General features: G+C 42.1%; 2 protein-coding genes across 5 annotated transcripts; both read left to right on the top strand.

The window, feature by feature from the left end:
* The first annotated feature begins 3438 nt into the window (after positions 1 to 3438).
* pyroxd1 (pyridine nucleotide-disulphide oxidoreductase domain 1) lies at positions 3439 to 8918 on the top strand. Of its 4 annotated transcripts, none has more exons than XM_040174637.2 (13): positions 3441 to 3772; positions 3914 to 3994; positions 4354 to 4473; positions 4932 to 5060; positions 5312 to 5385; positions 5613 to 5809; positions 5934 to 6031; positions 6208 to 6304; positions 6408 to 6523; positions 6988 to 7110; positions 7654 to 7791; positions 7970 to 8059; positions 8693 to 8918. In XM_040174637.2, exons 1-13 carry the CDS (start codon positions 3695 to 3697, stop codon positions 8849 to 8851), a joined length of 1500 nt encoding a protein of 499 aa, XP_040030571.2. In that variant the 5' UTR covers positions 3441 to 3694; the 3' UTR covers positions 8852 to 8918. The 4 variants fall into 4 exon arrangements, with proteins under 4 accessions (XP_077957711.1, XP_040030571.2, XP_040030570.2 ...); XM_040174636.2 differs by having other exon boundaries at positions 5613 to 5824; XM_078101585.1 differs by lacking the exons at positions 7654 to 7791; positions 7970 to 8059 and having other exon boundaries at positions 3439 to 3772.
* Positions 8919 to 10715: 1797 nt separating this feature from the next.
* Positions 10716 to 22144, top strand: etnk1 (ethanolamine kinase 1). The gene is made up of 8 exons (XM_040174639.2): positions 10716 to 11039; positions 12327 to 12586; positions 13157 to 13297; positions 13874 to 14016; positions 18345 to 18428; positions 18509 to 18669; positions 19533 to 19606; positions 19827 to 22144. The coding sequence occupies exons 1-8, from the start codon at positions 10893 to 10895 to the stop codon at positions 19897 to 19899; spliced, it is 1083 nt and encodes a 360-aa protein (XP_040030573.1). The 5' UTR covers positions 10716 to 10892; the 3' UTR covers positions 19900 to 22144.
* The last annotated feature ends 2334 nt before the right edge of the window (positions 22145 to 24478 follow it).

Raw genomic sequence — 24478 nt, 5'->3', positions numbered from 1 at the left:
AGACATGAATTACAATTCAGTAACCAGGTCCTGACTTCATCATGTTTCTCTTTAAGTCCCAAGGACGACATGCAGTATTTCAGATTAGATTCAGTACATTAACAAGATGTTGGAGAATCCTGTCGTGGAAGTTGACATGGGTAACAAAGGAATGCCATCCATCCATCCATCATCAAACCACTTATCCGTGTGTATTGTAATACGCGTGGGGGGGGGGGGGGCAGATTCATTCCCAGCGAAGGGTTCACCCTGGATTGGTTGTCATCCAATTGCAGGGCTAACACATAGACAAACAACCATACACTCTCACATCCACACGCCTATGGGCAATTTAGTGATACCAATCAACCTGATCCCCAGTGCATGTCTTTGGACTGTGGGAGGAAGCCGGAGTACCCGTAGAGAACCCGCGCAGACACGGGAAGAACATGCAGACTCCACACAGAAAGGCCACTGGGCCGAGGCGAACCCTCCTTTTAAATGAATCCAACATTGACTTCCAGACTGTGGCATGTCTGAGTCATTGCACAGTACACAGAGGGTGTAAACACCAAATACCTGTTGGGTACCAAAAGCCACACTGACATGAGACTAAACTTACTGAATCCAATTGTTTAGTCTGTTTTTTCTGCTGAAGATTCAACTTCTATGCAGCGTTATGTCATCTTAAGCAAAACACTTCTATTATTGTTCAACATATTTAGATATGCAATTATTGGCTTCCTCACCAAGAGCTGCGCAAAAAGATTTGACTGACGTCTCTGTCAATTTCAGTGTTTTGTGATCTGTCGATCGTACCAGAGGCCAGTTAACTCAGCTTGGGATAAGGACAGACCGAAATTCAGAAACAGCTACTATTTCCCGGGTCCGAGCCAAGAAAGGGTCCAAAAGATAACCCCTTTATAGCATTTTGTTTTATTTTTAAACTTTTGTTTTTGTACACTTTTATTCTTTCTGGATTTAAGAGGATTTTTTTAATCAGTAGGAGGTGTATCAAAACACATTATCACTTTGGAATTAAATATTTAAAAAACGTATTTCTGTCACCCTCAGCATATTTTACAAATAGTATATTCCATATTTAAAAAAAACGTTAACTAAGGTGACGCCCCATTGCCCTCTATTGGCCCCTCGCCACTGGTAGGAGGGATAATCCTTCTGCAGCTCTTGATCAGACGGACTTTGTCTTTGTTCAACGCAACTATTAGTTTCTGTCAGAAAGAGCCACAAGCATCATAGCAACCGCACGGACAACAACAAACTGATTGATTGACACACAATCTCCGTTTGTAGACTTAGTTGTCAGTGATACTTTAATGTTGTTTTTCCTTCTCATATCACTGATATCACTATCAGTACAGACACACTTTTGTACTATACACATTTGTACTATGGCTAAAAATAAAGTTTGCATTGCATGGTGACTAATGTTCGTTTCAACACCAGATTCATTAGCAATATTATTTATTTAGTTGAAGACACAACATGTCTGTGTTTATTTTTACTTCTAGTTCATTAGAATTTGCAATTACAGCCTAATGAATGTGGTCAGGTTAATTAACTTTGATCCCATAAACACCCCTTACAAAACTCAACTTTACTCTTGGTCACAAAACATTGTTTTGCAGGTATCTAATCCATGCATTGGTAACAATTCAGTGGGTGTTTTGTAGAATTTGGTTGGTTTAAAGCAGAATATTAGCAGCTTTATTCATTTCAAAAGCAGAGTGGTTCCAAGAATATTGTATATAACATATTGTCATAGATATACAATGTACGTATATCCAGTGTACACGGATATAGTAGCAAAATCATCATTCATTCATAAGAAAGTGTGTCCATGAGCACATTTATGCTTATGGGTATGTATGTATGTGTGTATATGTATGTGTATATATATGTGTGTGTGTACCCTGTCTGTGTTAAAAATGCAAAAATAAAGTGATAAAAAAAAAGAAAAAGAAAGTGTGTCTACATTTTTTACTAGTATATATATATATATATATATATATATACATATATATATATATATATATATATATAGAGAGAGAGAGAGATTATCCCTGCTATATATATATATATATATATATATATATATATATATATATATATGCGTATATTACCATCTGTGTTTTCAAATAATAAACAAACACCCTTTGTCCAAATTTGTGAACATTGTACTGTATTTTATATATTCAGGTTGTCTACCCGTAGGGGTTATTCAGGGTTTCGTAATGAAAATCAAGAGGGGAGGTATGACGCACAGCATTAACCTTTGTTTGATTACCGGTGACCCAATCATCTCAGACAGTGACATCAGTACTCCCATGCATGGTTAACACCAGGATAAAAGGGTTTTCAAAGGTTTTTGCCGGCTTTAGCTGATGAATCCAAAAAAAATGCATCCATTATCCGCCAAACACCCTGACAGAGAATAGGGATTGTGTCAAGATCTGTCGATTACTTTATGGAAAATCACAAATGGCACTGTACTTCAACCGTTATCTGGTGGTGAGATGTTTATCACTGCAGTAATGGCAGTGGATGAATGTTTTGATGGAATTTTAGATCGGATGCATGACACGACAACCGCATTAATCTCTGACACTACAGACACCATTGTGATCCAAATATATTCACAAGAGGGTTGCCCTATAACACCGAAGTTTAAAACAAAGGACTGTAAATTGTCCCACTGCAAAGTTGATTTTCCAGGTGTTTTGTTGCAAAGACTAGAAATAGATAACAAATAAATCAACATATGGTACATAACATTTTTAATCATAGTATTCTATTGCTAAATGTTTATCTCTGGGTTCTGGATTGTATGTGGAGCAACTTATTTATTCTTTAAAATTACATAGCTAGCACTGCAAATATGTGAAAATATGCAACTCATTCATTTTATTCAATTATGTTGTATTCTCACGAACACAACATACCATTAGTGACACAGACATACATTTCGGTTTGATTTATGGAAATTAGACAGATGGGTGAATCTCCTTTTTTCTTTGGGGATCATAGCAGTTAAACAAACACACAAGGCTTAGGTATTTTTAAAGTTACTTACAAATCATTTTAAATTGATTTATCTCAGTTTCTTAAGCCCCTTTCACAGCAGACATCTGTATCAAAGTAGGTAGAGAACAGGCGTTACTACCTCCTTTGGCTTGTTCTGTTTTCCGGTAAACCATGCCAGGATGAAGGGGAAGTAATTACACAATACTCTAGCAGGATCTTTAAATTAAACCAGCTAATCAATATCCAGCCATTATCATTTTTGGCAAAAAAAATGTTATCCTGTATGTCTATAGATGCTTTTAACCGTGAGAGACATTCCTATTAAATGTTTCCACTGTCAATTGTTAATCACACTGACGCCAGTAACGCCGCGCTTCGCCTACAGTATAGTTTTGACATTCCCTCCAAAGCCCTGCTGCTTGCCGTAGTTATCTGTAAACACGGAAGTTAAGTTGCCTCAGTGCTCTGTTGACATGAGCCTGAGGTACATGTTGGACATCTAGCTATCATGGGAAGGCCTTAAAGCATGTAAACACTCTTACCAATAATGTGGTGTCTTAACGTGTCCACGCAGAGGGAGGAAAAAAAGTGCACAGCCACGGTTATTTCTGAAAATGCAAAGAGAGTTTGTGTTAACCAGTCGTTAGCTTAGCACGTTTTTCCATTAGGTATGGCGGATAGAAAAAAGAAAACATTTAGCTTTGTGATCGTGGGAGGCGGCATCGCGGGTGTGACATGTGTTGAGCAGGTAAACGTATATTGTTAAGTGGTAACACGTAAGGTTGTACACAGAACAAACCAATGCATCTAGCTGGGCACCTAACTAGGTTGTTCCAATGTAGTGCATGTCTTATAGTTACGAAGCATTAACATTCATCTTTATTGACAGCTGTCCTCCCAGATTCCATCAGCTGACGTGGCTCTGATTACAGCGAGTCCCTACATCAAGACAGTGACCAACTATAAACAGGTCAGGATTATGACGATGATGAAGTTCTTGGTAGAATTTATGGGAAACAGCATACGTACACGGTTTTATTTCACACGTGGTCTCATACAATCCATTAATGTTTGTGTACGTTTATCACATAAAAACTTTTAAAATATATATTATTATAATATATATGATAATATATATATATATATATATATATATATATATATATATATATATATATATATATATATATATATATATATATATATATATATATTATTATATATATATTATATAATATATATTGTAGTTTATGCTAATGTCTTGAACTTCTGTTCTACACAATTTGCATGTGACTTTCTATACCCTTTTATGGTTTTGTTCTTGGCAAGGTGTCCAAGACACTGGAAGAGTTTGATGTTGCGGAGCGACCATTCAGTGTTTTGGTGGAGAAGTTTCCCAACATAACTGTGATCCACTCTGCAGTGAAATCCCTTCACACACAATCACATGTAAGTGGCCGTTTCGCAGAGTGCAATAAAAACCTGATAGATCTTGTTAATGTGCACGAATACAATAAATTGAATTTTATGTGATGCTGTGTTTTCATAACATCTTACTAGTTTGGTATTCTAAATCCAAAGAAATGGTGACAAAGTAATAATTGTATGTAAATAACACTGGCACTAATAAGACAACTATTCTGTAACTGTCTGCTCTTTGTTAACTGGTTAAATGTTTTATTTACAATAGAATTTAGACTGAAGGCATGTTGCTCATTATTCTCTGTGTACTAGCGCCCCCCTGTGGCCTTATTAGAGCATGTGGTTAAATTATGAACAGTAACTAAACTACCGGTTTTATGTCTACATTGCAACACCAGAGTATGAAAAGCAACACATCTTTACCAAAGTGACAAGAGAGAAGCTAAAGTCGAATCTCTACTTTCTGTTCTTCTTTTTATTTGCAGTCTCTGGAAACCGCAGACGGACGGATTTTCGGTTATGAGAAGCTGTGTATCTGCAGCGGGGGCAGACCCAAGCTCCTAACCTGGGACAACCCTTATGTCCTGGGGATACGGGACACAGACAGCGCCCAGGTACCAACCCATGACCGTGCCATTTACTTCCTTCCCTTTTATTCTTCTCAATGTCAGGTTTCTTCTGCTACAGCAGTGGGACTTGGCTCTGTATGCAATATAGTGCATCAAGTGACATTTCATCAACGCTAGCAGCTCCAACACCTCATTGTATTTGTTTGAAGCATTTAGTATATATATACATAACATTGTAATATGGAAACTGAACTGAAAACTCAACCTCCGTTGTTGTCCATGTTTTTGTGTCTCAGGAGCTTCAGAAGCAGTTATCCACAGCAAAGAGAATCATTGTTGTCGGCAACGGTGGGATTGCCCTGGAATTAGTGTAAGCATACTATAAACAAAACACTGAAACAAAAGCTTCATGTATTACTTTTAAGGACATCTGTGACGAGGTCTCTGTCGTACTTATTGAAATGAATATGTTAACGACTTCCAACAAAGAGCATTGAGCCTATATGGAACCTGTTTATACAACTTTACCACCATATCCAGAGGTTATTCGCCCAGTCGAATCACTCAGTGTCTCTACACATCTTCCCTATACTGTAGGTATGAAGTGGAGGGCTGCGAGGTGATCTGGGCTGTGAAGGACAAGGCCATAGGAAACACATTCTTTGACGCCGGCGCTGCACAGTTCCTCATTCCATCCCTAGAAGTGGAAAAAACTATAAGAGCTGCTCCCTGTAAGAGACCTCGCTATACCACAGAGGATCCAGAACCAGGAGCTTCTCAGACCTTCACAGCAGGTCTTCATATTAGTGGTATTCAAAGGTTTTGCGTGTAAAATTCCTGTTTCTCTCTCCTGCTACAGTAGGATCTGTCCCAAAATGCTAATGATGCTCAAAATATCATCTTTTCTTTTATTTCAAGATAAAAACGCACGGAGGCATGGTTCTGGTCCTATAGAGGCTGGTAGTGCCCTCGGCCCCGACTGGCATGATGGGATAGTTCTACGAGGAGCAGAGCAGGTGATATGTTGTGCCCGCCTTTGTGTCTGACAGCCTCTGTGCCAATCCTCAAGCACGGAGGTCAGCTGGATGTCTGGTTGTGTCGGTACTACCATCTGCATGCCTTGCGCTTCGGTTATGTTAAACCTTCCTCCTCTCCTCCTGCCCCATCTCTTTGTTTGCTGGTGTGTCTTCAGGTTTCCCGCATAGTTTCATTGGAATACCAGTGTGAGGTGGAAAAGATCTTCACCTCTGCAGAGCTGCTCAATTCCCCTCAGCAAACACCCGAGAATGGTGAGAACTAGGCCAGCTGCTGGGGTTATACCTGTGACTCATCCTTTCCTCGCTCCTTTATCTACTTCCAACTTTTTACCCCTTGAGCTTTTCCTCTTCTCAGAAGGATCTTGGCCAATTTACATCAAGCTGACGAATGGCAAAACATTTGGCTGTGACTTTGTTGTGAGTGCCACCGGTGTCGTGCCAAACGTTGAGCCATTTCTCCATGACAACAATGTAAGTTAATTATGTGAAACGTAAATTATATTTGATTCAGGTTATGATATTAACGTATTTTATGTTGTTTCTTATATATCATATGGTCACATAGCTGAGCCGCACATTGAGTTGCAAATCAGGGCTAAATTTGTTCATTGACCATTGAGTCTCCCATTGTATCGATGACAGGGTCATAATTGTGAGGACAGGCCTATTCAAGGAGGACATTAGATCTCTTGTACTCTTGTCTATGCAGTTGGGTTTTTGTGAGTCTTTCACAAAAGGACAGATGAGCTTTTATCAATTCAATAGCCTCTTGTTGGGTTGAATTTCCTATGAAAGCCTTTTCTCCAAGATCAACTTTATGAAAATGAACGTGGATTTGACAGGAAAAAGTTGGAAAATGACTTTGTTTCTTTGTGAACATGTAGTATAAATGATGTATTGGTTAATGATGTTTTTTTTGGACTTTACCTCTTTAGTTTGCACTGGCAGACGACGGTGGTCTGCAGGTAGATGACCACATGATGACATCAGAGCCAGATGTGTATGCTGCAGGAGACGTGTGCACTGCATGCTGGGTACACAGCGCACTGTGGCAGCAGGTAAACTAAGGGACAAATTATTTCATGAAAACATTTGTTATTCCTCACACTTGCGTCTTCAGAGACCACAGTACACAGGATAAGGCCTATGTACATGTACTGTATGAATTCCTATACTGAGGAATTTATACACAAGCTGTACTTGAATTCATAGAAGTTTAAATTATATATTTTGCTGGGTAAACCCTGAAAATATACAATATTCATAACATAATGTAGAATATATATATTCTGTATATAATATTCTTATTTTGGCCGTCTAAAAAGGCCAGTCTATCTTGAAACAGCTGATCGAGTACGTTTCAACAGGCTGTAGGACGAGTCCGTATGCTAACGTCTATGTGAGGACAGAGTTATTTGTTAAGGTCAGTGTGAGACAATCAGGGTCAGAGTGGGTGCAGAGTAAAACGTCCTGTGGTCACAATCTAGCATCTACCAAAAAAACGTAGAGGAAGTATACTTCCTCAATAGATTTAAATCTCATACCGTGTGTGTGTGTGTGTGTGTGTGTGTGTGTGTGTGTGTGTGTGTGTGTGTGTGCAGATGCGTTTGTGGACGCAGGCCCGTCAGATGGGCTGGTACGCCGGCCGCTGCATGGCGGCAAACGTCTTGTCTGAATCGATAGAACTGGACTTCTGCTTTGAACTCTTCTCACACATTACCACATTTTTCAACTATAAGGTATTTTACTGCGACGGGGTGGTTGTTCAAATAATACCTCAAATGTTAATCATCCACTGTGTCAATTACAACCTGTTTACTTTCGAGGTCATTTCACGGCACCACTTTAGTGTCTCCACCTTTAGGCTCCGTCCCACTTTGCATTCAAACAACGTCCTCTATGCTGGCCATTCCACAGGTGGTCCTGCTGGGAAAGTTTAACGGGCAGGGGCTGGGACCTGACCACGAGCTGCTGTTACGCTGTACCAAAGGCCAGGAGTATGTCAAGGTGATACTGAGAGAGAAGGTCAACGCAGTCCTGCTCTTGTGTGTTACTGCATCCGGTGGTTTTTAACAACTCATTTACCTCGATATCAATTCACTTGCATTAAAAAGGGATTCACTTCTTGACACAAGTGAATGCCTGTTATGTAACCAGTATGAAAAAATCACATGCTGGGGACGCGGGTGCAGCGCATGCCAAATAACCACAACGTCCTTGTTTGGATTCCAGCTTTGAACATCTTACCCCGCCCGTCTCTCTCTGTCTCTCACCCGGTTCTATACTCTCCTCTGTCAAATACATGTGAACACGCCCCACAAATAGTCTTCAAAGTCATAAGTTGCTGCAATGCTGTTAGACGTTCTCGCGGTGCCATCTGGAAAATGTCCCGTTTGCATTTTTTGTAGCCAAGTGAAGGAAACCATTGTTCTTCTGTTGTTTGATTTATTAGTGAGAAGTTGAACTGGATCAGCTGGTTATTTGTTGAACTTGCAAACAGAAGGCATCGGTGGATGTCGTTGTGTCATCAGTATCATTTCACACTCCACTGGAGAGATTATCGAGTGTAGCCCCCTCATCTCACGCGATTCACCTGTGTCTGTGTGTGTGTGTGTGTGTGTGTGTGTGTGTGTGTCCCAGGTTGTTCTCAGTGGGGGGAGGATGGTGGGAGCAGTGCTGATTGGTGAGACCGACCTGGAAGAGACCTTCGAGAACCTGATCCTAAACCAGATGGATCTGACCCCGTACGGAGAGGAGCTGCTTAACCCCAACATCGATATTGAGGACTACTTTGACTGAGCACGAGCGATTTGATTCAAATGAAAGAATATAGTTTTGCTTTTTAATAAATTCTTTTCAAAGCCAAGTGTTCTTGACAGACACTTGTGTCGTATGTCTAGAAAAGCTTTCTTTAGTTAGCCGCATGAATGCAAATTCATCGCTTCATTAATTCATATGAGAAATACATGCGGGTAACAAACACTTGACCCTTTTACTCAGAATAATGGGATATGTTCAGCAGAGCGGTATTGCAAGATAATCCTCATGTTGCTATGTTGTCTCAGTTATTCTAGATCAAATTTCCAGCTAAATAGCAACTACGTCTCCTCCTGTGCCCCAACAGGCGTTACGACAATAGTCATCATCAGGCTCGCATAGTGCTACTATTGTTTCTTGGATATGTTGCCCTTGGAGATTTGGAAATCCCCTGATAATCCACTTTTAAAAAGGACATGAGACATTCGAAGTACCACGGTAAAAAGAATCTCCACAAGGAGATTCAGATTACTAAAAAAAGTGGAAAGGCCATTTGCACTTAAGGGTTGTTTGTAGGTTTGCGTTTCGTAATATGTGTCCCGCTCGAAGGAGGATCGAAGGATATAGACTACTTTGTTTTGAGTGTACACCCTGACAAACAGAGCACGACTACGAACAACTGTACATTACAACACGGAATCTCAATCACGTGCCCTCTGATTTGCCGAATTCAGGGCGTCGTTCACACCGGATGAGTCCACACTGCCCACGGTGGCACTTGCATCTAGGTATAATTCAAATGAACGGCAGTGAAATGTGAGCAATATGATTCCTACTGTTTGAAACTGTTTGATAGCCAGAAGGCAAATATTGTATTCAGGTCCAATTTTCTGGCTGGTTCAGATGTGTTTTATTCACTGTGACGTGGAGATAGAAGTTTACAACACAGTTCTAGAGAACTCAGCTAAAGTCAGTACTAAAGGTGGTGGATGGGCTCAAACTCAAGTCTGTTTTACAGATCAAAGGGTGATTTGATACACTAAGGCGCGACGCCCCACAGAGGTTTGTTTACTTTGTTTACTCAAACAGGTTAACAACATGGTTACAGAGACAACGTACAGGATTTATAGATTAACACAAATTGGATAGAAAGTAGACTACATTTATATTTGAGAGGTACTGAGCCTTTGCTAGACTTCTTTTTAAACATCTGTCGGACATTTCATTTTTGAAGTCGCAATACGCTATATATATATATATATATATATATTGTATTAAAGTGTTTATGACGTCCGTGGCTACCTTCTTCTGATAGTGTACATGAAGTCACAGATATAAACAGCAACATAAGGAAACCATATATACGGTTTGAATGAATAAGAATCGGGGGATTCGGGGGAATTACACAATCGAAACTGAAGTACAGACGTTTCCAGGCTGTCGTTGTTGATTTACACCTGACGTACCTGGGTAAGTGTTTTCATGTGACTTGAAACCGGATTACTTTAAATTGAAGTGGGTTAACCCACTCTGTGACAGGTCTTCCGCTCTCTGACATTTAAACGATTTGACACAAAGCTCATTTCGTTCAAGTATGTGGCGGATGTGACGTCAGAAGCATGGTGTGTTGCACATGTACGCTTGTATGTATCCACCCTGGAAGAATCAAGTTTTAAAATAAAATGTAGTCATGGCTTTCTTTTGTAACCAATATTGGGTTAAGTATAGGCTTGTAGCAAACCGTTTATATGTGCTATACACGTTTTATGTTATTATTCCATGGATGGTATTTAAATGAATTCGCATTTATGTGTTTAATGATGAAGCTCCGCCGGCGGTGAACGCTGAAGATTTGAACAGGCACTCCTAGTGAGTCATTCAACAATCAGCTTGCATTGTGGGAGTATTTCTCCGGTGGGTGGGATTTTTTGAGAGGCGTTTCCGCAGACCGACTACGTACCAACGCTATTCCGGGATTATATATCCGCCGCTCGTCACGTATTTTCATACATTGCGCATTTGGGCCCTGCGAGCAGCACAATATCACGACGGTTTAATATATTCCGACAAATAAAGATTTCGAATGGCCAACTACATTCACGTACCCGACGAGGCTCCCGCCGTGCCCAAAATAGACGTAACAGTTGACGAGAGCGACTACAGATCTGGTGCACTGAGGCTGATCAAGGAGCTGAGACCCAACTGGAAGCCATCCGAGGTCAAACTGAAGGTGCTTTTTTAATTTAATTTCAAACTATCTAGCTTTAGTCTGCTTGGTGTGACATGTCGCTCGTGTAAGGCGTCGTCTGTCGAAAAAGTGGTTTAGTCGCTCGAGCCAAGCAACGTGGTCTCGTGAAGAAGAACCCCGCAGATTAGCTGATACCGACGTTCATTTATGAGTGAACATTTTTTTATAACGTCGCTCCAAGCAGCTTTCACGGTGACACGCGAGCAGCTGTGAAATGCCAAGATGCCCACGTCGCCGTTGGGTTCTGACGGACGGTAACGTTAGACGACCGCGTCGTGATCCCGCCGCCGACGTTACCGAAATACTGCGGTCGTTTCTCCGCTGGCGGTTTGCCTTTGCGAATAGCGCCTGCGTCACTTCGGCTCGCGATGGGATTCAGGGAGTTTTCTCCCCGCTTGTGGCGCAGCCGGTTTAAAGCCCCCCCCCCCTCTTTTTAGGGCACGAATCTGCCATCTCGCCCCAGTTTCTGGCGATCGTGAGATCTATCTGCAGGCTGGAGAGGCGTGACGCTGTATTGAGTCTACGCCATGTGTTGTTATCACCGAGAAGAGGCACGCATGAGGAAAAAGCAGCAGGTCCTACCGACTAGCTTTTTCTTCATACCATTATTTGTAAGAGATTCGTCTTTCGCCTGCCATTGGAAGAGGGAACTGTGCTTTAACATTCCGTGCCTTTTATTTTATTCAAGAGACATCAGCTCAACATTTAAACCTGCGCTGAAAAGGCGAGGTATTTGTATTTTTCCACTGACAGTCTGAGGGGGCGTGGCTCCTTTCTGGTAAACGCAGTGAGGATTGTAGCTGGTCACGTGCTCCTCCACACCTGCCTATATTCACCGATGAGAGCAAAGTGGCAACTCAGCAAATGCCTGCCATTGCTTCCTCACGCCACAACACAATTCCTGGACTGTTTTTCTCAGTCTACGCCTTTTTTTTATTGAGTGGGCAATTAGGGCTGGCATGTTGACAGCAGCCCAGCTCTCCCCCTGCAAAAAATCCGCCCTGCCTAAGTCAATCCAGACGGGGCAGATTCTTTGAATGCCTCATTCATTGCTTTGCTCAGTCTTTTGTGTAGCCTACTAGATTCCTCCCGTATTGTTTGTTATACATACAACAATACAGGCTTTCGTAGTTCTCGTAAGGTATCACGTTGAGGACGGTCCAACTGTCGTCTGACCGAAGGCGTCAAGCTAGATTTCATAAGCATAAGCCTTTTTGATTACCTGCCTAATTCCCCTGTTCTCCACTCTTTCCTCTTATTTGTCTGCAGTTTTTTACAGATGGGATAACTAACAAGCTGCTGGGTTGCTACGTGGGTGCAGTCATGCAGGATGTAGTCCTGGTCCGTATTTATGGCAACAAAACCGAGTTGTTGGTCGACCGGGAGAATGAAGTCAAAAGCTTTCGCGTGCTACATGCAAACCGCTGTGCCCCACACCTATACTGCACCTTCAACAATGGACTTTGCTATGAATTTCTGCAAGGAACTGCCTTGGAGCCAGAGCACATTCGCAGCAAACCTGTGTTCAGGTAAAACTGTATTCTCCATTTATGCAACAGTCTTGTCACCTGTTCTTACCACCCAGAAGGCTTGACAGACAGACAGACAGACAGACAGACAGACGTACACACTCACTCACATGTTCTGACACAACCATGTCAACACGGCCCGACACAAAATGTATATGGCAGTAAATCACCATCAAAATTTGAGAGCGCAAATAAGGTTCATGCGCTCGCGTAAATTAAACATCCACAAGTGAAAGTCCGTCGCGCGCAAGATGGTCTTGGTCGCTTGACTTTTGCTCGCGGGTTAATCTTATTTGCGCTCTCGAATTTTGATGGGGATATACCGCCATAAATGTACAATTTAACAACATGGCAGGAGTTGGCTGTGTACCCAAACAACACTATTTTAAAAACTGATTTGTTTGTTTAATCTACATCTTTTTTTTATTAACATTTTAATACAGGCCTTTTTCATTGATTTAAAAATATTTGAATCATTTATGTTTTTGTTTACAAAAAAATTACCATAATACTAGTATTCACGTATTGCTCCTTGCTCTAATTCAAACTACTTTCTGTCTGACTTTGTAGTCTTATTGCCGGGCAGCTGGCCAAGTACCATGCCATCCATGCCCACAATGGCTGGGTGCCCCAGTCTGACATGTGGCTGAAGTTGGGCAAATACTTTGCTCTCATCCCCAAGTACTTCAAGGACCCAGAGCGGAACGCCAGGTGAGGCCATGTTTGAAGGTGGTCCTGATCCTGAGATGTGACTGATTACCTGTCAGACGTTTTACCTTTGGTCCTCTGATTCATTTTGTTTGCGCAGTCCTGGCTGAGATGCAAAAAGTGTTACAGCTCAACCAGCGTAGGCTCTCATCACCACATACATTTAAAGATGCCCAGAAGAACAATATGTTTCCATTGAGTTGAGCACTACTTCTTACGCTGGAAAAACGGGAAGGGGCAGATTTTATTGTCTTAAATGTGCATAAAACAACACCCAAAGTCTGTCCGAAACAAGCAGCGGGTTTTTATTATATGTAAATTACAATGGTGTCCCGGCCAACCACATACAAACACTGTTAAAGGAACAAAGACTTACGGGGTTTATGTATGTTGAAAGCAAAAACAAATCACAATGATTGAAGCCAGCTCTCATTGTTGGTTTACTTACAGTTTGACCTGTCTTGGCCATATTTGGTGCAACAAAATGTTATAGTCTCGACAAATAATACGTTTTACATTTAAGGCTTCAGCTCCATCTGTCCTATTAACTGTTCTCCCTCCTTGACTCGGCCCCCACAGGTTGAGCACGGAGGTGCCAAGCTCACGGTGCCTCCGAGAAGAGCTGGTGTGGCTCCAGCAGAGCCTGTCTGTACTGGGCTCCCCAGTTGTTCTCTGCCACAACGACCTTCTCTGCAAAAACATAATTTATAATGCGGAGGCAGGTGAGTATTAACTGGAGAAGTGTAGTCGTAGACATTACTGTGTGGCTGAATTGTGTTGTCGTGTGAACTGCATTGGTCTCTGCGCTCAGGTAGGATGGCATTAACTGCACTCCCTCAACGTCACATGCTTCCCTCATTGCCGGTGTTTGCAGTGGGCGGCAGGCAAGGAATTAGAACGTGCGGAAAAGACGAGCCTGTTTTTTTTTTTTTTTGGATGCTCTGCTCTAGATGGGAATCCTTCTTTAAATAAGGACAAACGTAACACAAATGAATGCTGTGTTAACGTCAAATTCATTTTATCCGGATTGGAGGGCGGGGCAAGTTATGTTGGGCTGCCCCTAATAAATTTGACAAATGACAGGCTTAACCGGATTTATCTTTCCCATACCTGCTTTTTTTTTTTTTTTTTTTTAAAGTTAACGTTCCTTCTAATTTGGTTATCCGTCTTTTCCTCAAATTGTCTGCTCCGTCATTCTAATTCTGTGCCTAAAAAAACTTTGAACGTAAACCACTGTTATCAGCGTGAACAAACAATGCCATAACATCACACCACATACCAAGTCTCAGTTCTACTGTCAGCACATGTTTTTGGTGCTTTAGCAATGTTATTTTCATGGTATAAAGGTCAAGCGACCAACTTTCATTATTCTGGTCAGTGAGACTGTAGTCATCAGTGAAACTGTTCTTATCATTGTCTTTTGTTGCAGAGGAATTTTGGGTGAAGTGGTCAGGTCAAATGAGAGAAAGAAAGAGAGAGCGGGCGGGCGGGCAAAGGGGTGTATTTTTTTTTAATGTATGCGGGGGGGTTGGGGGTGATTAAGAGCTGTTAGCCCCCTCGTCGTCTTGCGGCGAGGGGCGGGGGCCCTTCTCACAGCTCCTTGTGTCTAGCCTTTCTCCCCTAGGAATGACAGCCGAGGCTGTGGCTGCCCTGCACCACCCTGCCCTGGGGAGGCAATGGAGAGAGACAAACCTCCCGCACAGTCGGCTTTGAGGGCCCTCGCGTAGTCTGCCCACTGCTCGGGTTAATCGGGATGAGTTCATGGCAGCAGTAGGAGCCCTGTACCTACCTATTACCCTCCATTGCTATCCGCTCACCAGTTTTCTCTCTGACCGTAGTGAGGCTACTTACGATGCTGGTTATTATACACATGTTTTTATTTTATTTTTAATGGTTTGCACTTGCTTCAAGTCACTGAGCACCAGCCAAATGCCTATGGTCTAAAGCTACTTTCCGTCACTCCCTACTGCGCAATTTTCCATTCCATGGCATCGAAACTAATAACTGGGAAGACCATATACGTGGAGGAGATGTCTGGCAGTATTTTTTTTTTTGACTGTCAACAAATCCTATGGAAAAAAACCAACCAGCATAGAAGTGACCTGTGCCACAGAACCCTATTCATAGAGTCTTGTTCCTGGCCACGGAGCTCCATTGTTGTTCAGGATCTATTAAAAAATACAACAGTGAGCCTGTTTCACTGGGGGACATTTTGAAAACACACAATGTGGATTATTATGACTCAATACCACATAAACCATGCTTAATAATGAATAAATTCACTGTTAAACACTGTTATTTTCAAAAACAAAGATGAGTTATCTTTTTTCAGTAAACTACTATGCCTTTCTGAGATGATAGTGTTCCATACCCCATTTTCTTTTCCTCAGAAGGGATGAACCAGCTTGGGGCTAAGAGCCACAGGCTGGGGGAGTTGGAAGTTACTGAAAGGGAGACAAATGCATTGTTGGTTTCGGTCTTTTTAATGGGATTTGTTGACATAAACAATATGGTAATCATCTTCTTTATTCAATGAAGCTGAAACAGGACTCTGCAATGCCGAACAGTATCTGCTCATCTGTAGCTCACACAAGCAGATGTGCACACCTGCAGATTGTCATTGGAATCTGTGTCACTGCATGTCAAATAAATCCTTGCTTATCTGGGTTAGCTGAGATTGTCAGTATTAAAGTCCCCTCCAAGGAGTATTGGCCTGCTTTTATGTAGTCATGATAACATTAAGTCAGTGAATCATAGTGGTCAATTGCACAGCCTTTTAAAAGGAAGTGCATGAAAATCCATGCATTTTTACCGACTTGCAGAATCCCGTTTCAGCCTTCAATAAGTATCCTCGTCTGTTTAAGTATAGTTAATTCCCCCAATACGTCCAGCTAAACAAAACTAGAGCAAGCCTACAGATGTCAACCACAGTGCCACCAGAGAATTAAGCAACAACTTATACACATTGTATCATGGGAAGTCGTTGTTGCGAGCTCAGTCTACCAACCACTGCCTTTTATTGACTTGAAAAACCAAGTAGGCATGAAAAGAGACTGAGCAGCCATCACGCTGCTTCCTGTCACCTCACTGCAACAACTGCTGACTTGTAACCACTTGTCTGCCAAAAGCCCCCACTTCCTTTTCTCCGTTTGCCAAAGACAAAAGGCCCTAAACACGCGCTGATTACTCCTCCGTCAGTCCTTTTGTCTCTTCACTGTGTCCCTCAGTCTTCACCGTGGGCTGCTTTTTAGTTTCTCTCACTTTACTCCGCTCTTTGCAAAGAACAAGGAACCTGCACACGTTTTCCCGGGTCACACGGGCCGCACAATCTGCAGCTCTGCAGCCAGCAGGAAGCCTATCAGAGTCAGCCTATTCTGTCATTTGCAGAGGTGTCACACTATTGGGTTCACAGCGGACCAATGGGAAGGGCGCACCGGAGGGGAGTGTTGTGAAAAGGGGAAGTGAGGTTGCATGTCTGAGGGAGGGGGGGGGGGGAGCCAAAAAAAAGGAGTTTGGCTGCAGGGCTTGATGTTTTTCCGACACTGCGCGTGGGAGAGAGAATGGATAAGAGACAAATATGTCAGTGTGAGAGTGAGCATGTGTGGAAGATGTGTTTGCCCCAACCTTTTCATCTGCTGCACAGGGGGGGCTATAGCCACTGCCTGGAGGTGTTCAGTTGTGTCCCGCTAGGACCTACACGTCAGCTGGTAACCCACCTCAAAGTGACTTTCTATGTAGTCCAGCACCACCTCAAAAAAACCCTAATGTTCCATATGTTAAGCCAAGGAAATTAGCCAAAACAAACCAGCATGTCTAAGAGTGGACACATTTGATAGAACATATTGTCCTGAAAGTAACATGTATTGGTGAATATCTATTTTCTGCAACAACCTGGGCTTGTAACAGTAAGGGTTTGTATTTTGAGATCCAACACCACCATTTTGAGATCAATGTTTCCTTTTTTTGTTTACTGGCCTACCAATGCAGTCAGCAACCCATCCTTTGATTCCCCCTCTCCTTACACAAGTAATCATTCAAGCCGGTAGCCTATTTTTAAATTTTTATTTACATTTCTTGACTTTGTACATGTTGAAGTCAATCCATTCATTTAACCCCCGTAACTATAAGATACGTTTTAGAAGCTCTTGAAGAAAATCCGGTTTCCCTACTAACACAACGCCGTGAGAGAGAATGTGTCAAACGTGTGTTGCTGTGCATCTGCTTCAGCAGCTCACTGTGCTTTTCTACAGAGCACTTAACCGCCTCTTTGTATTTTACTAATCTTCCTCCCTTTGTCCCCCACTCCTGCTCTCCTTGCCCATTTTCCTTCCTCCCCTCCATCAAAACTAAACTTTGACTTGGCCATTTTTCAATTATTCTGCATGTATCCAAAACCAACATCCTTTCAGAAGCCAGATGTACTCCTTTGTTTCCTTCTAGATTTTTGTATGTGTTCCATGTGTTTCATCACACATTTTCATCTTTGCTAATGTATCCCGGCTGCCTATTGTGCAGTCCTTTGGACAAAGTTATTTACTAATACATCCAGTTTACTAATATTTCATTGAAGATTGACTGCTCTACCTCCATGAGGATGTGTAAGCCATCTATTTGTTCTTGTTTGGTTTCCCTCATTTATAGTCCTTAAACCTTAAGCCTGAAGCTTTTACTTTCTATACCTTTTCAACTCTGACTTCCATTAACCTTAACATGATGTTTTTATTTATCCTACACAGCATGATAGTGCACGCGTAGATGTCAATAGTTATTTCAGGAAGAATATCGCTGAAGTCTAAATCCGTCGTAATTCCCATTATCACAAAATCTTTGCCCGAGTCTCCCTATACAGTGTACTTTCCTCAAAATGCAAGCTCTTACTCCTTGCCCTTCCATCGGCTCACTAGCCAACCACACCAGTCAGACAGGAAGAAAGTTAGAGTACAAAATGAAAAGCCTTGACATTCTGAGTTATCAAAGGGAAAACACATCATGCTCATTTAATAACCGCTTCCCGTGTCTCTCGTCTGAACAAATCTGCTTCTTTCTCCAGGCAATGTAAAGTTCATTGACTACGAGTATGCTGGGTACAATTACCAAGCCTACGACATTGGGAACCATTTCAATGAGTTTGCCGGTGAGTGTGTCTTGTCACTGCTGTGTGTGTAATAGTGAAATGGTCCCCGAGTGTTAAACCTGTGTCTTCATGTGTTCCAGGCCTGAATGAGGTGGATTATAGTCACTACCCTCAGAGGTCCTTTCAGCTGCAGTGGCTCCGCTCCTACCTGGAGGCCTATAAGGAGCACAAAGGCCAAGGCGACGAAGTGACCGATAGAGAGGTGGAGGTTCTTTATGTCCAGGTCAACCGATTTTCCCTGGTGAGCGTTTGCGTTATACTTGAATAGGAGTCCATCTGCATGTGGCTGTCTCCGGTGTCTCATAGGCAGATGGGATGTAAAAAGATTGCCCTTGCTTATTTTAGTTTATCTTGTCATCAGTTGCAGTTCTGTCTTATGGTCACCCATTATGAGCTCTGTTTGCCCACACACTTGTGCGTGATGTGCCTTGAGGGAAGCTACGCGCTTTGTAAAGGGAAGGTTTTCAGAAGAAATAACCAAAGTATCAGATTCATACGGTATTTTTCCAGCGGTTAAATAGTAAATCAATAAGCTTCACCTGGAATGATTTATTTGGCTGCGGGTTTGTTCTGAGTGGATGTTCCAGGCCTGTTGCCAGGTGCTGGCTCAGCAAACCGAGTCGTCCTGTGCTGTGGGTTAAGCGGCGTACAGGTCCGTGTGGGCCAGGAACTGCTCCGATTACAAGGGGTGGACATTTTTTAAGATGTGCACGTTGTGGGAGGAGCTCTTAATGACAGCTCTTCACCCCCCGAGGCTCAGCGCTCTCCGCCGAGCCGCACGCTTGTTTAATGTCAAGAGGGGAAAAAAGGGCAGTGTGGAGGTTGCGCATGCAAAAGACATGCAATTGTGTTTCCGTGTCAGCTCTTTGATTGTTGCCGCCATAGGGCTCCTGCACAGCGAGCAGTTTCTGCTTATCTGTAGCTCGCAGATGTGCACACCTGCAGATTGTCAATTGAATCTGTGGCACTGCATGTCCCATAAAGGCTTCTGCTGGCTTTGTGCATGCTTCAGTGTGTCCTGTTGGGTGATTTTATTTCATTGTAGACCGTGAGTACATGCTAATCTTCTGTGTCTGCCATGTTCTCTTTTTCCCCTCTGTGAAGGCGTCTCATTTCTTCTGGGGGCTCTGGGCTCTGATTCAGGCCAAAGTCTCCACCATCGACTTTGATTTCTTGGGGTATGTAGCCATCTTAAAATAAACTCTCGAGCACACTTTATCAACCGTTGTTTAACTCCCATTTCATTTGTTTTAGGCCTATTTTAAAAAAAAGGAAGAATCCAGATGTCTTTTGTGTCATCTCAGTGCTCACTGTCTTAACAGACCGCACTGCTTTCCATGAAGCTGATGTGTCGAGGAGGTGTTTATCTTGACGTTGCATGTCCTCTCTGTGTCTCAGATATGCAGTCCTGCGCTTCAACCAGTACTTCAAGATGAAACTGGAGGTGGCCGCGCTGAACTTACCCGAATAACAAGCCCCCACCCCCACCACCCCCTTCATCTTCTCTTCTTTTCGCTCTTCCTCCCTCCCAACCTTCTCTGAGGCTCACATGAAGAATGCGGAGAGCCGTCTAGGGGTGTACGCAGGGAAGTGCCAGATTCAGAGTCTGTCCGGCTCGGTGCCTACGGGTCTCCTCTGCATGTCCTTATCTTTTATAGATGAAAAGGGCCGCACGCTTTTCCTTCCTCTGACTAAACATCGTTGTTAACAGGTAGCCCTGGTCATTTGGAATGTGGGCGAGTGTGAAGCAGAGACTCGAACCCTGCTGTAATGTGAAACCCACATGGGAGAATAGTTTTTTTTTTTTGGTTTCAATTATTCTAATATCTATTAGATATTAACATGATATCAGCGTATCGTATTTGTCAGCTGCTTTTCTTGGGTCTCAAATCGCCGGGAATAAGATGAAGGAGGAATGTCAGCTTATTCATAACCAACACGTAGTAACCGCCTGCAGGACTGACAAGTGGCCTAAACACTAATCTGCACTCCATGGGGTAAATACTCTCAAGGGCCGGACCAGCTAATTACCAAATTTCTAACAATATCAAGGCAAAACAGAGCCAGCTATGTTTGTTGTAAAGAAGAAACAAAATAATGCCAACAGGGCGAGACCAGTGCTGTCCCATAGTCTGATGATTTGAGCCGAATTACAAAAAGAATCCTCGTGATCTGCCTTGTGACTCTTGTTTTCACCCTTAAAAACTGTGCACTCGTTGTTTTTGTCGCAGTGCGTCTCACTGTAATTTGAACATTCCGTGTTCATGATGCTCGATAGGAGACTCTGTTGTGGTTCCCATGGTCTGTTTGATCCGTTCACTGTGACGTGGTCTGTAAGACATGCTGCGCTAAACGAGACCAAACCATTTTTTCTTGTCTGCTCCGAGTCGAGTGACGTTTGAGAATCATTTTTTAATATTACAAAACAGTGCTGTTAAGTCGAGGCGGTTCGATGCGTGATTTGACCTGGTCGACCTCCGGATCGCTGAGCCACTGTTTGCACTTGTCATGTTTAAGCGCCCAATGTTGAAGGTCTGTTAAAAAGAGGAGTTTTGTCATAAAGAAAGTGGAGTAGGTTGGTTACGCACATCTGTGTCTAGTTTAAAACAATGTAATGAATGTGAGCGGTTAGTGGGACCCAAGGAGCAAGAGCGCCACCTGTTGGAGGAAAGAAATAACGGTAGCTGCCAGTAAACTGTCTTGGTGTGTGTGTGTTTTTTTTTAAATGCGCTTTAGGAGGCCTTCGAAAAACCTCAACCTTTTGGTTACTTTAACAGGCCTACACCAAAGTGCTGACATCCGTTTTGTGCTTGTACATAGTGTGCATTGTTCCAATTTCCATGTAGCACAAGGAGAATTAGAGTTACAGTTGTATAGACTTTTTATACTTTATTATGTGATAAAGGCCGAGGTCTTCGAGAGTGTGTGGATGTTTGCTGATGGAACCCCAGATGGCCCCTGGACAAATATAGCATCATTTGAGAAACTATTCAGTAAACTGTGGGCAAACAGGTTTTCTCAATTACTCCAAAATGGTTTGCAACTCATGCATTTTTTTTTTCCCTGGCTGGCGCCGCTGTAAAAGGTTTGCAAAGCTCTGATTGTCCATGTGTGGTTTTCTTAGGCTCTGACAGTGTCTTTATTTTTGTCCATCCAGTTTTAAAGTTTGAAGGTTTAAAGCTTAATACGGTTTCATTTAGATTTGCTTGGTGGCAGACCTGATATGAATTGGAAAAGGATTCCGTAGGTGAAGATCTTCTATTGAAGCGAATTTCACGGGTTTTCGTAAGTTAGCAGACGACTTGTATTGGTTAAGGGTACATGAAAGATGGTTTTCTGGTGGGTGTCTGATTTTAACCCCACGATGTCAGAAAACATTTACACACATCAATTTGACTGCCACGTTATCAGAATTTTTACAATGTTAAAAATTGTACTGCTGAAATATTTCCTGATAGGGACCTCCACTACTATTTAACATTGTATAAAAAAAAAGCTCATTAATTTCATTGGACACTTTAGCATTTGTTTATATGTACAGTAAGCACATGTAATAAAAACTTTGCTTGTTATGAAATGTGAATGAATGTACATAGGAGTTCTTTTATTTTCTAAAAGTTGGATTAAAGTGAAGTTGCCTGGGCTAAAAGGTGAAATAAAAAATACATTTTCAATACTGTAAACACACTTTAAAAAATAAAGTATATTTACCCGTATCTGTGTTTTTGATCCATCCTTCATTTACTAAAAGATTTGAAATCTGGCGAGGTTTTTTGGGGCTTACCTGACCTCTGTAATAAACCACTTCAGTAGCCATCATTGGAAACATTAGAGAAGGGAGGCCACTTTAAATAAAACAACGTAGTAGGTGTTTGGACATCATAACTGTAAATTCTTTGGGAGGCAACATTGTTAATAAAGAACGGTTGAATGTGTGTCCTTTGAACAGAAAACTGCTTGTGTAGTAAGTAAAAAAACTAAAAGGTTAAAATAAAAATAAAGTCAAGTGTGTGAACAACTGTGTTTCTTATACGATGGAATAGTATGACATAGGTGTCCTTGGAGTGTCGTGGGGGACTGGAGTCAATCCCAGCTAACATGGGGCGAGAGGCGGGCTGCAACCTGGACTGACGGACAGTCAATCGCAGGTTTGACACAGAGACACACAAATGAAAAAGTCATTGGATATCTAGCGTGTGAAAATAGTTGAATAAAGTCTTAAGACGTCACAAAAAGGACTTGAGTAGTTTGACATGTCCTCCAGCAGGGGTCTTTGTTCTGTTCAATTGTCACCTGAGCAACAGAAAAGTCTTTAATCTGGATTTGAAGGAGCTGAGCCGCAGATTTCTGGGACTTTTTTTGTTCCAGATATGTGGAGCAGAAAAACTGAACGCTGCCTGTTTAGTTCTCACTGGGGACAGAAAGCAGACCAGTCTCAGGTGACCTGAGGTTTTGCGGCGGTTCTTAAAGTATCAAGAAATGTACTTTGGCACTAAACCATTCAGTGCTTTGTAAACCAACAGCAGTTAATTCTTTGTTGGACAGGAAGCCAGTGTAAAGACCTGAGGACTGGAGTGATGTGATCCACTTTCCTGGTCCTAGTGAGGCCTCAAGCTCAGCGTTCTGGATCAGCTGTAGCTTTTTAGACTTTTTACAGAGACACGTAAACACACCGTTACAGTAGACGAGTCTACTGAAGATAAATGCATAGACAAGTTCTTCCAAATCTGGTTGACGTAAATCAACTAATCCTTGATATATTCTTTCTAAGTATATTATTATAACCTATCGTATTTCAAAAGAGACTAAGTGAAATTTCTATATTGGTTTCTTTATAAACCTTCCCACTGCTAAGAATGAGCACCGTGGTTCAAAAGGATACGGCAGACAATTGTTAGTGATATAAAAGCAACAAAAAGACAGTTTTGATATTTGATGGCATCAGAGAAATTGCTGTGAAGTTGCTTACTTTCTTAACAAACCCTGGCATCTACAATCCCCACATCGCAATCACTAGTCCGAGAACTGTGAAAGCACGTGTGGGGAAGATATACAGTATGTAACTCTTGAGAATGTGTACTAGAGATGACCAAAAGATGGCAGCATATACCGCAGATAGAAAATTGCACATATAGAGGCCACTAAACCGGGAAGAAAGCTCACCACAGGCTACAACATTTGAATCCTTTTCAACATTTGTGATATTAATTCTTATTAACGCATTTTTATATTTAAAAAGCCATTTGTGAATATGTGCCAATTGTATCCAACCCCTTTATATATATAGAAAAAAATCATTACATTAAAATAGTCTTAAGTACATTGTACATATGTACATTGAGCCCTGGACCGATTCACCTTTGTGGTGAACAGCGTGGATGCAATAGTAGTTTGTGTTAAGTAAATAAGGAGTCCATCAACATGCTTTAGCAGTGCACATGTTTACAGTTAAAGGGTTATATTAGACACCCAGTCACGCCCCCCCCACACCCCCTCCCAAAAAAACAAACAAGTAATTTCTTCTATTCTCCAGAAGCAGATCAGCCCTGCCTTTCTTGTCCTTAATGTGAGCACTGCCTTACACAGTCCAACAATTACATCAGTGCATTATCCAACTCGCTGACTGTAATTCAATTAACTTCCTCCCCCCTGGCTTCATCCACGCGGATAATACACACATTAATTAACAGTGGAATCCAATATCGGCTGTTCTCCGCCTCCACTTATTTTCATTTCCCATAAAAAGGTCATAGCTGCCGCTTCCAAGAGAAGACAATTGGTGTAAGTGTGTAGTAATGCATTACACTTGTATATCACCAGATCTCAGTGTGTTTGTGTTTGGGTATGTGTGCGCGTGTGTGTGTGTGTGTGACATGGGGAGTTGGGAAGTAAGCCTGTCGGTAGTGAGCGTCTGAGGACCCGGAGAAGTGCTGACAAAGCTGTGATGCACATCCATCACAGCTTTGTCATTTCCCCAAATTCATAACGCAAAATCCTGTTGGGAGTTGGATTTTAGCAAAAAAACATTTCAGGCAGGCAGAACAATCTCA

The sequence above is a fragment of the Gasterosteus aculeatus genome, chromosome 4 (genome assembly GCF_964276395.1).
Source record: "Gasterosteus aculeatus chromosome 4, fGasAcu3.hap1.1, whole genome shotgun sequence".
Classification (NCBI taxonomy): domain Eukaryota; kingdom Metazoa; phylum Chordata; class Actinopteri; order Perciformes; family Gasterosteidae; genus Gasterosteus; species Gasterosteus aculeatus.
Note: the sequence above shows the minus strand (reverse complement) of the source record. Positions and strands in the feature narration are given on the sequence as shown.

Excerpts from the sequence above, each read along its gene's own strand:
- etnk1 (XM_040174639.2), top strand. The coding sequence starts at position 10,893 with ATGGCCAACTACATTCACGTACCCGACGAGGCTCCCGCCGTGCCCAAA. Across the intron at positions 14,017-18,344 it reads AATTTATAATGCGGAGGCAG|GCAATGTAAAGTTCATTGAC; the intron begins GTGAGTATTAAC and ends TTCTTTCTCCAG. Across the intron at positions 18,670-19,532 it reads AGGTCAACCGATTTTCCCTG|GCGTCTCATTTCTTCTGGGG; the intron begins GTGAGCGTTTGC and ends CCCTCTGTGAAG.
- pyroxd1 (XM_040174636.2), top strand. The coding sequence starts at position 3,695 with ATGGCGGATAGAAAAAAGAAAACATTTAGCTTTGTGATCGTGGGAGGC. Across the intron at positions 5,825-5,933 it reads AGCAGGTCTTCATATTAGTG|ATAAAAACGCACGGAGGCAT; the intron begins GTATTCAAAGGT and ends TTTTATTTCAAG. Across the intron at positions 6,524-6,987 it reads CATTTCTCCATGACAACAAT|TTTGCACTGGCAGACGACGG; the intron begins GTAAGTTAATTA and ends TTACCTCTTTAG.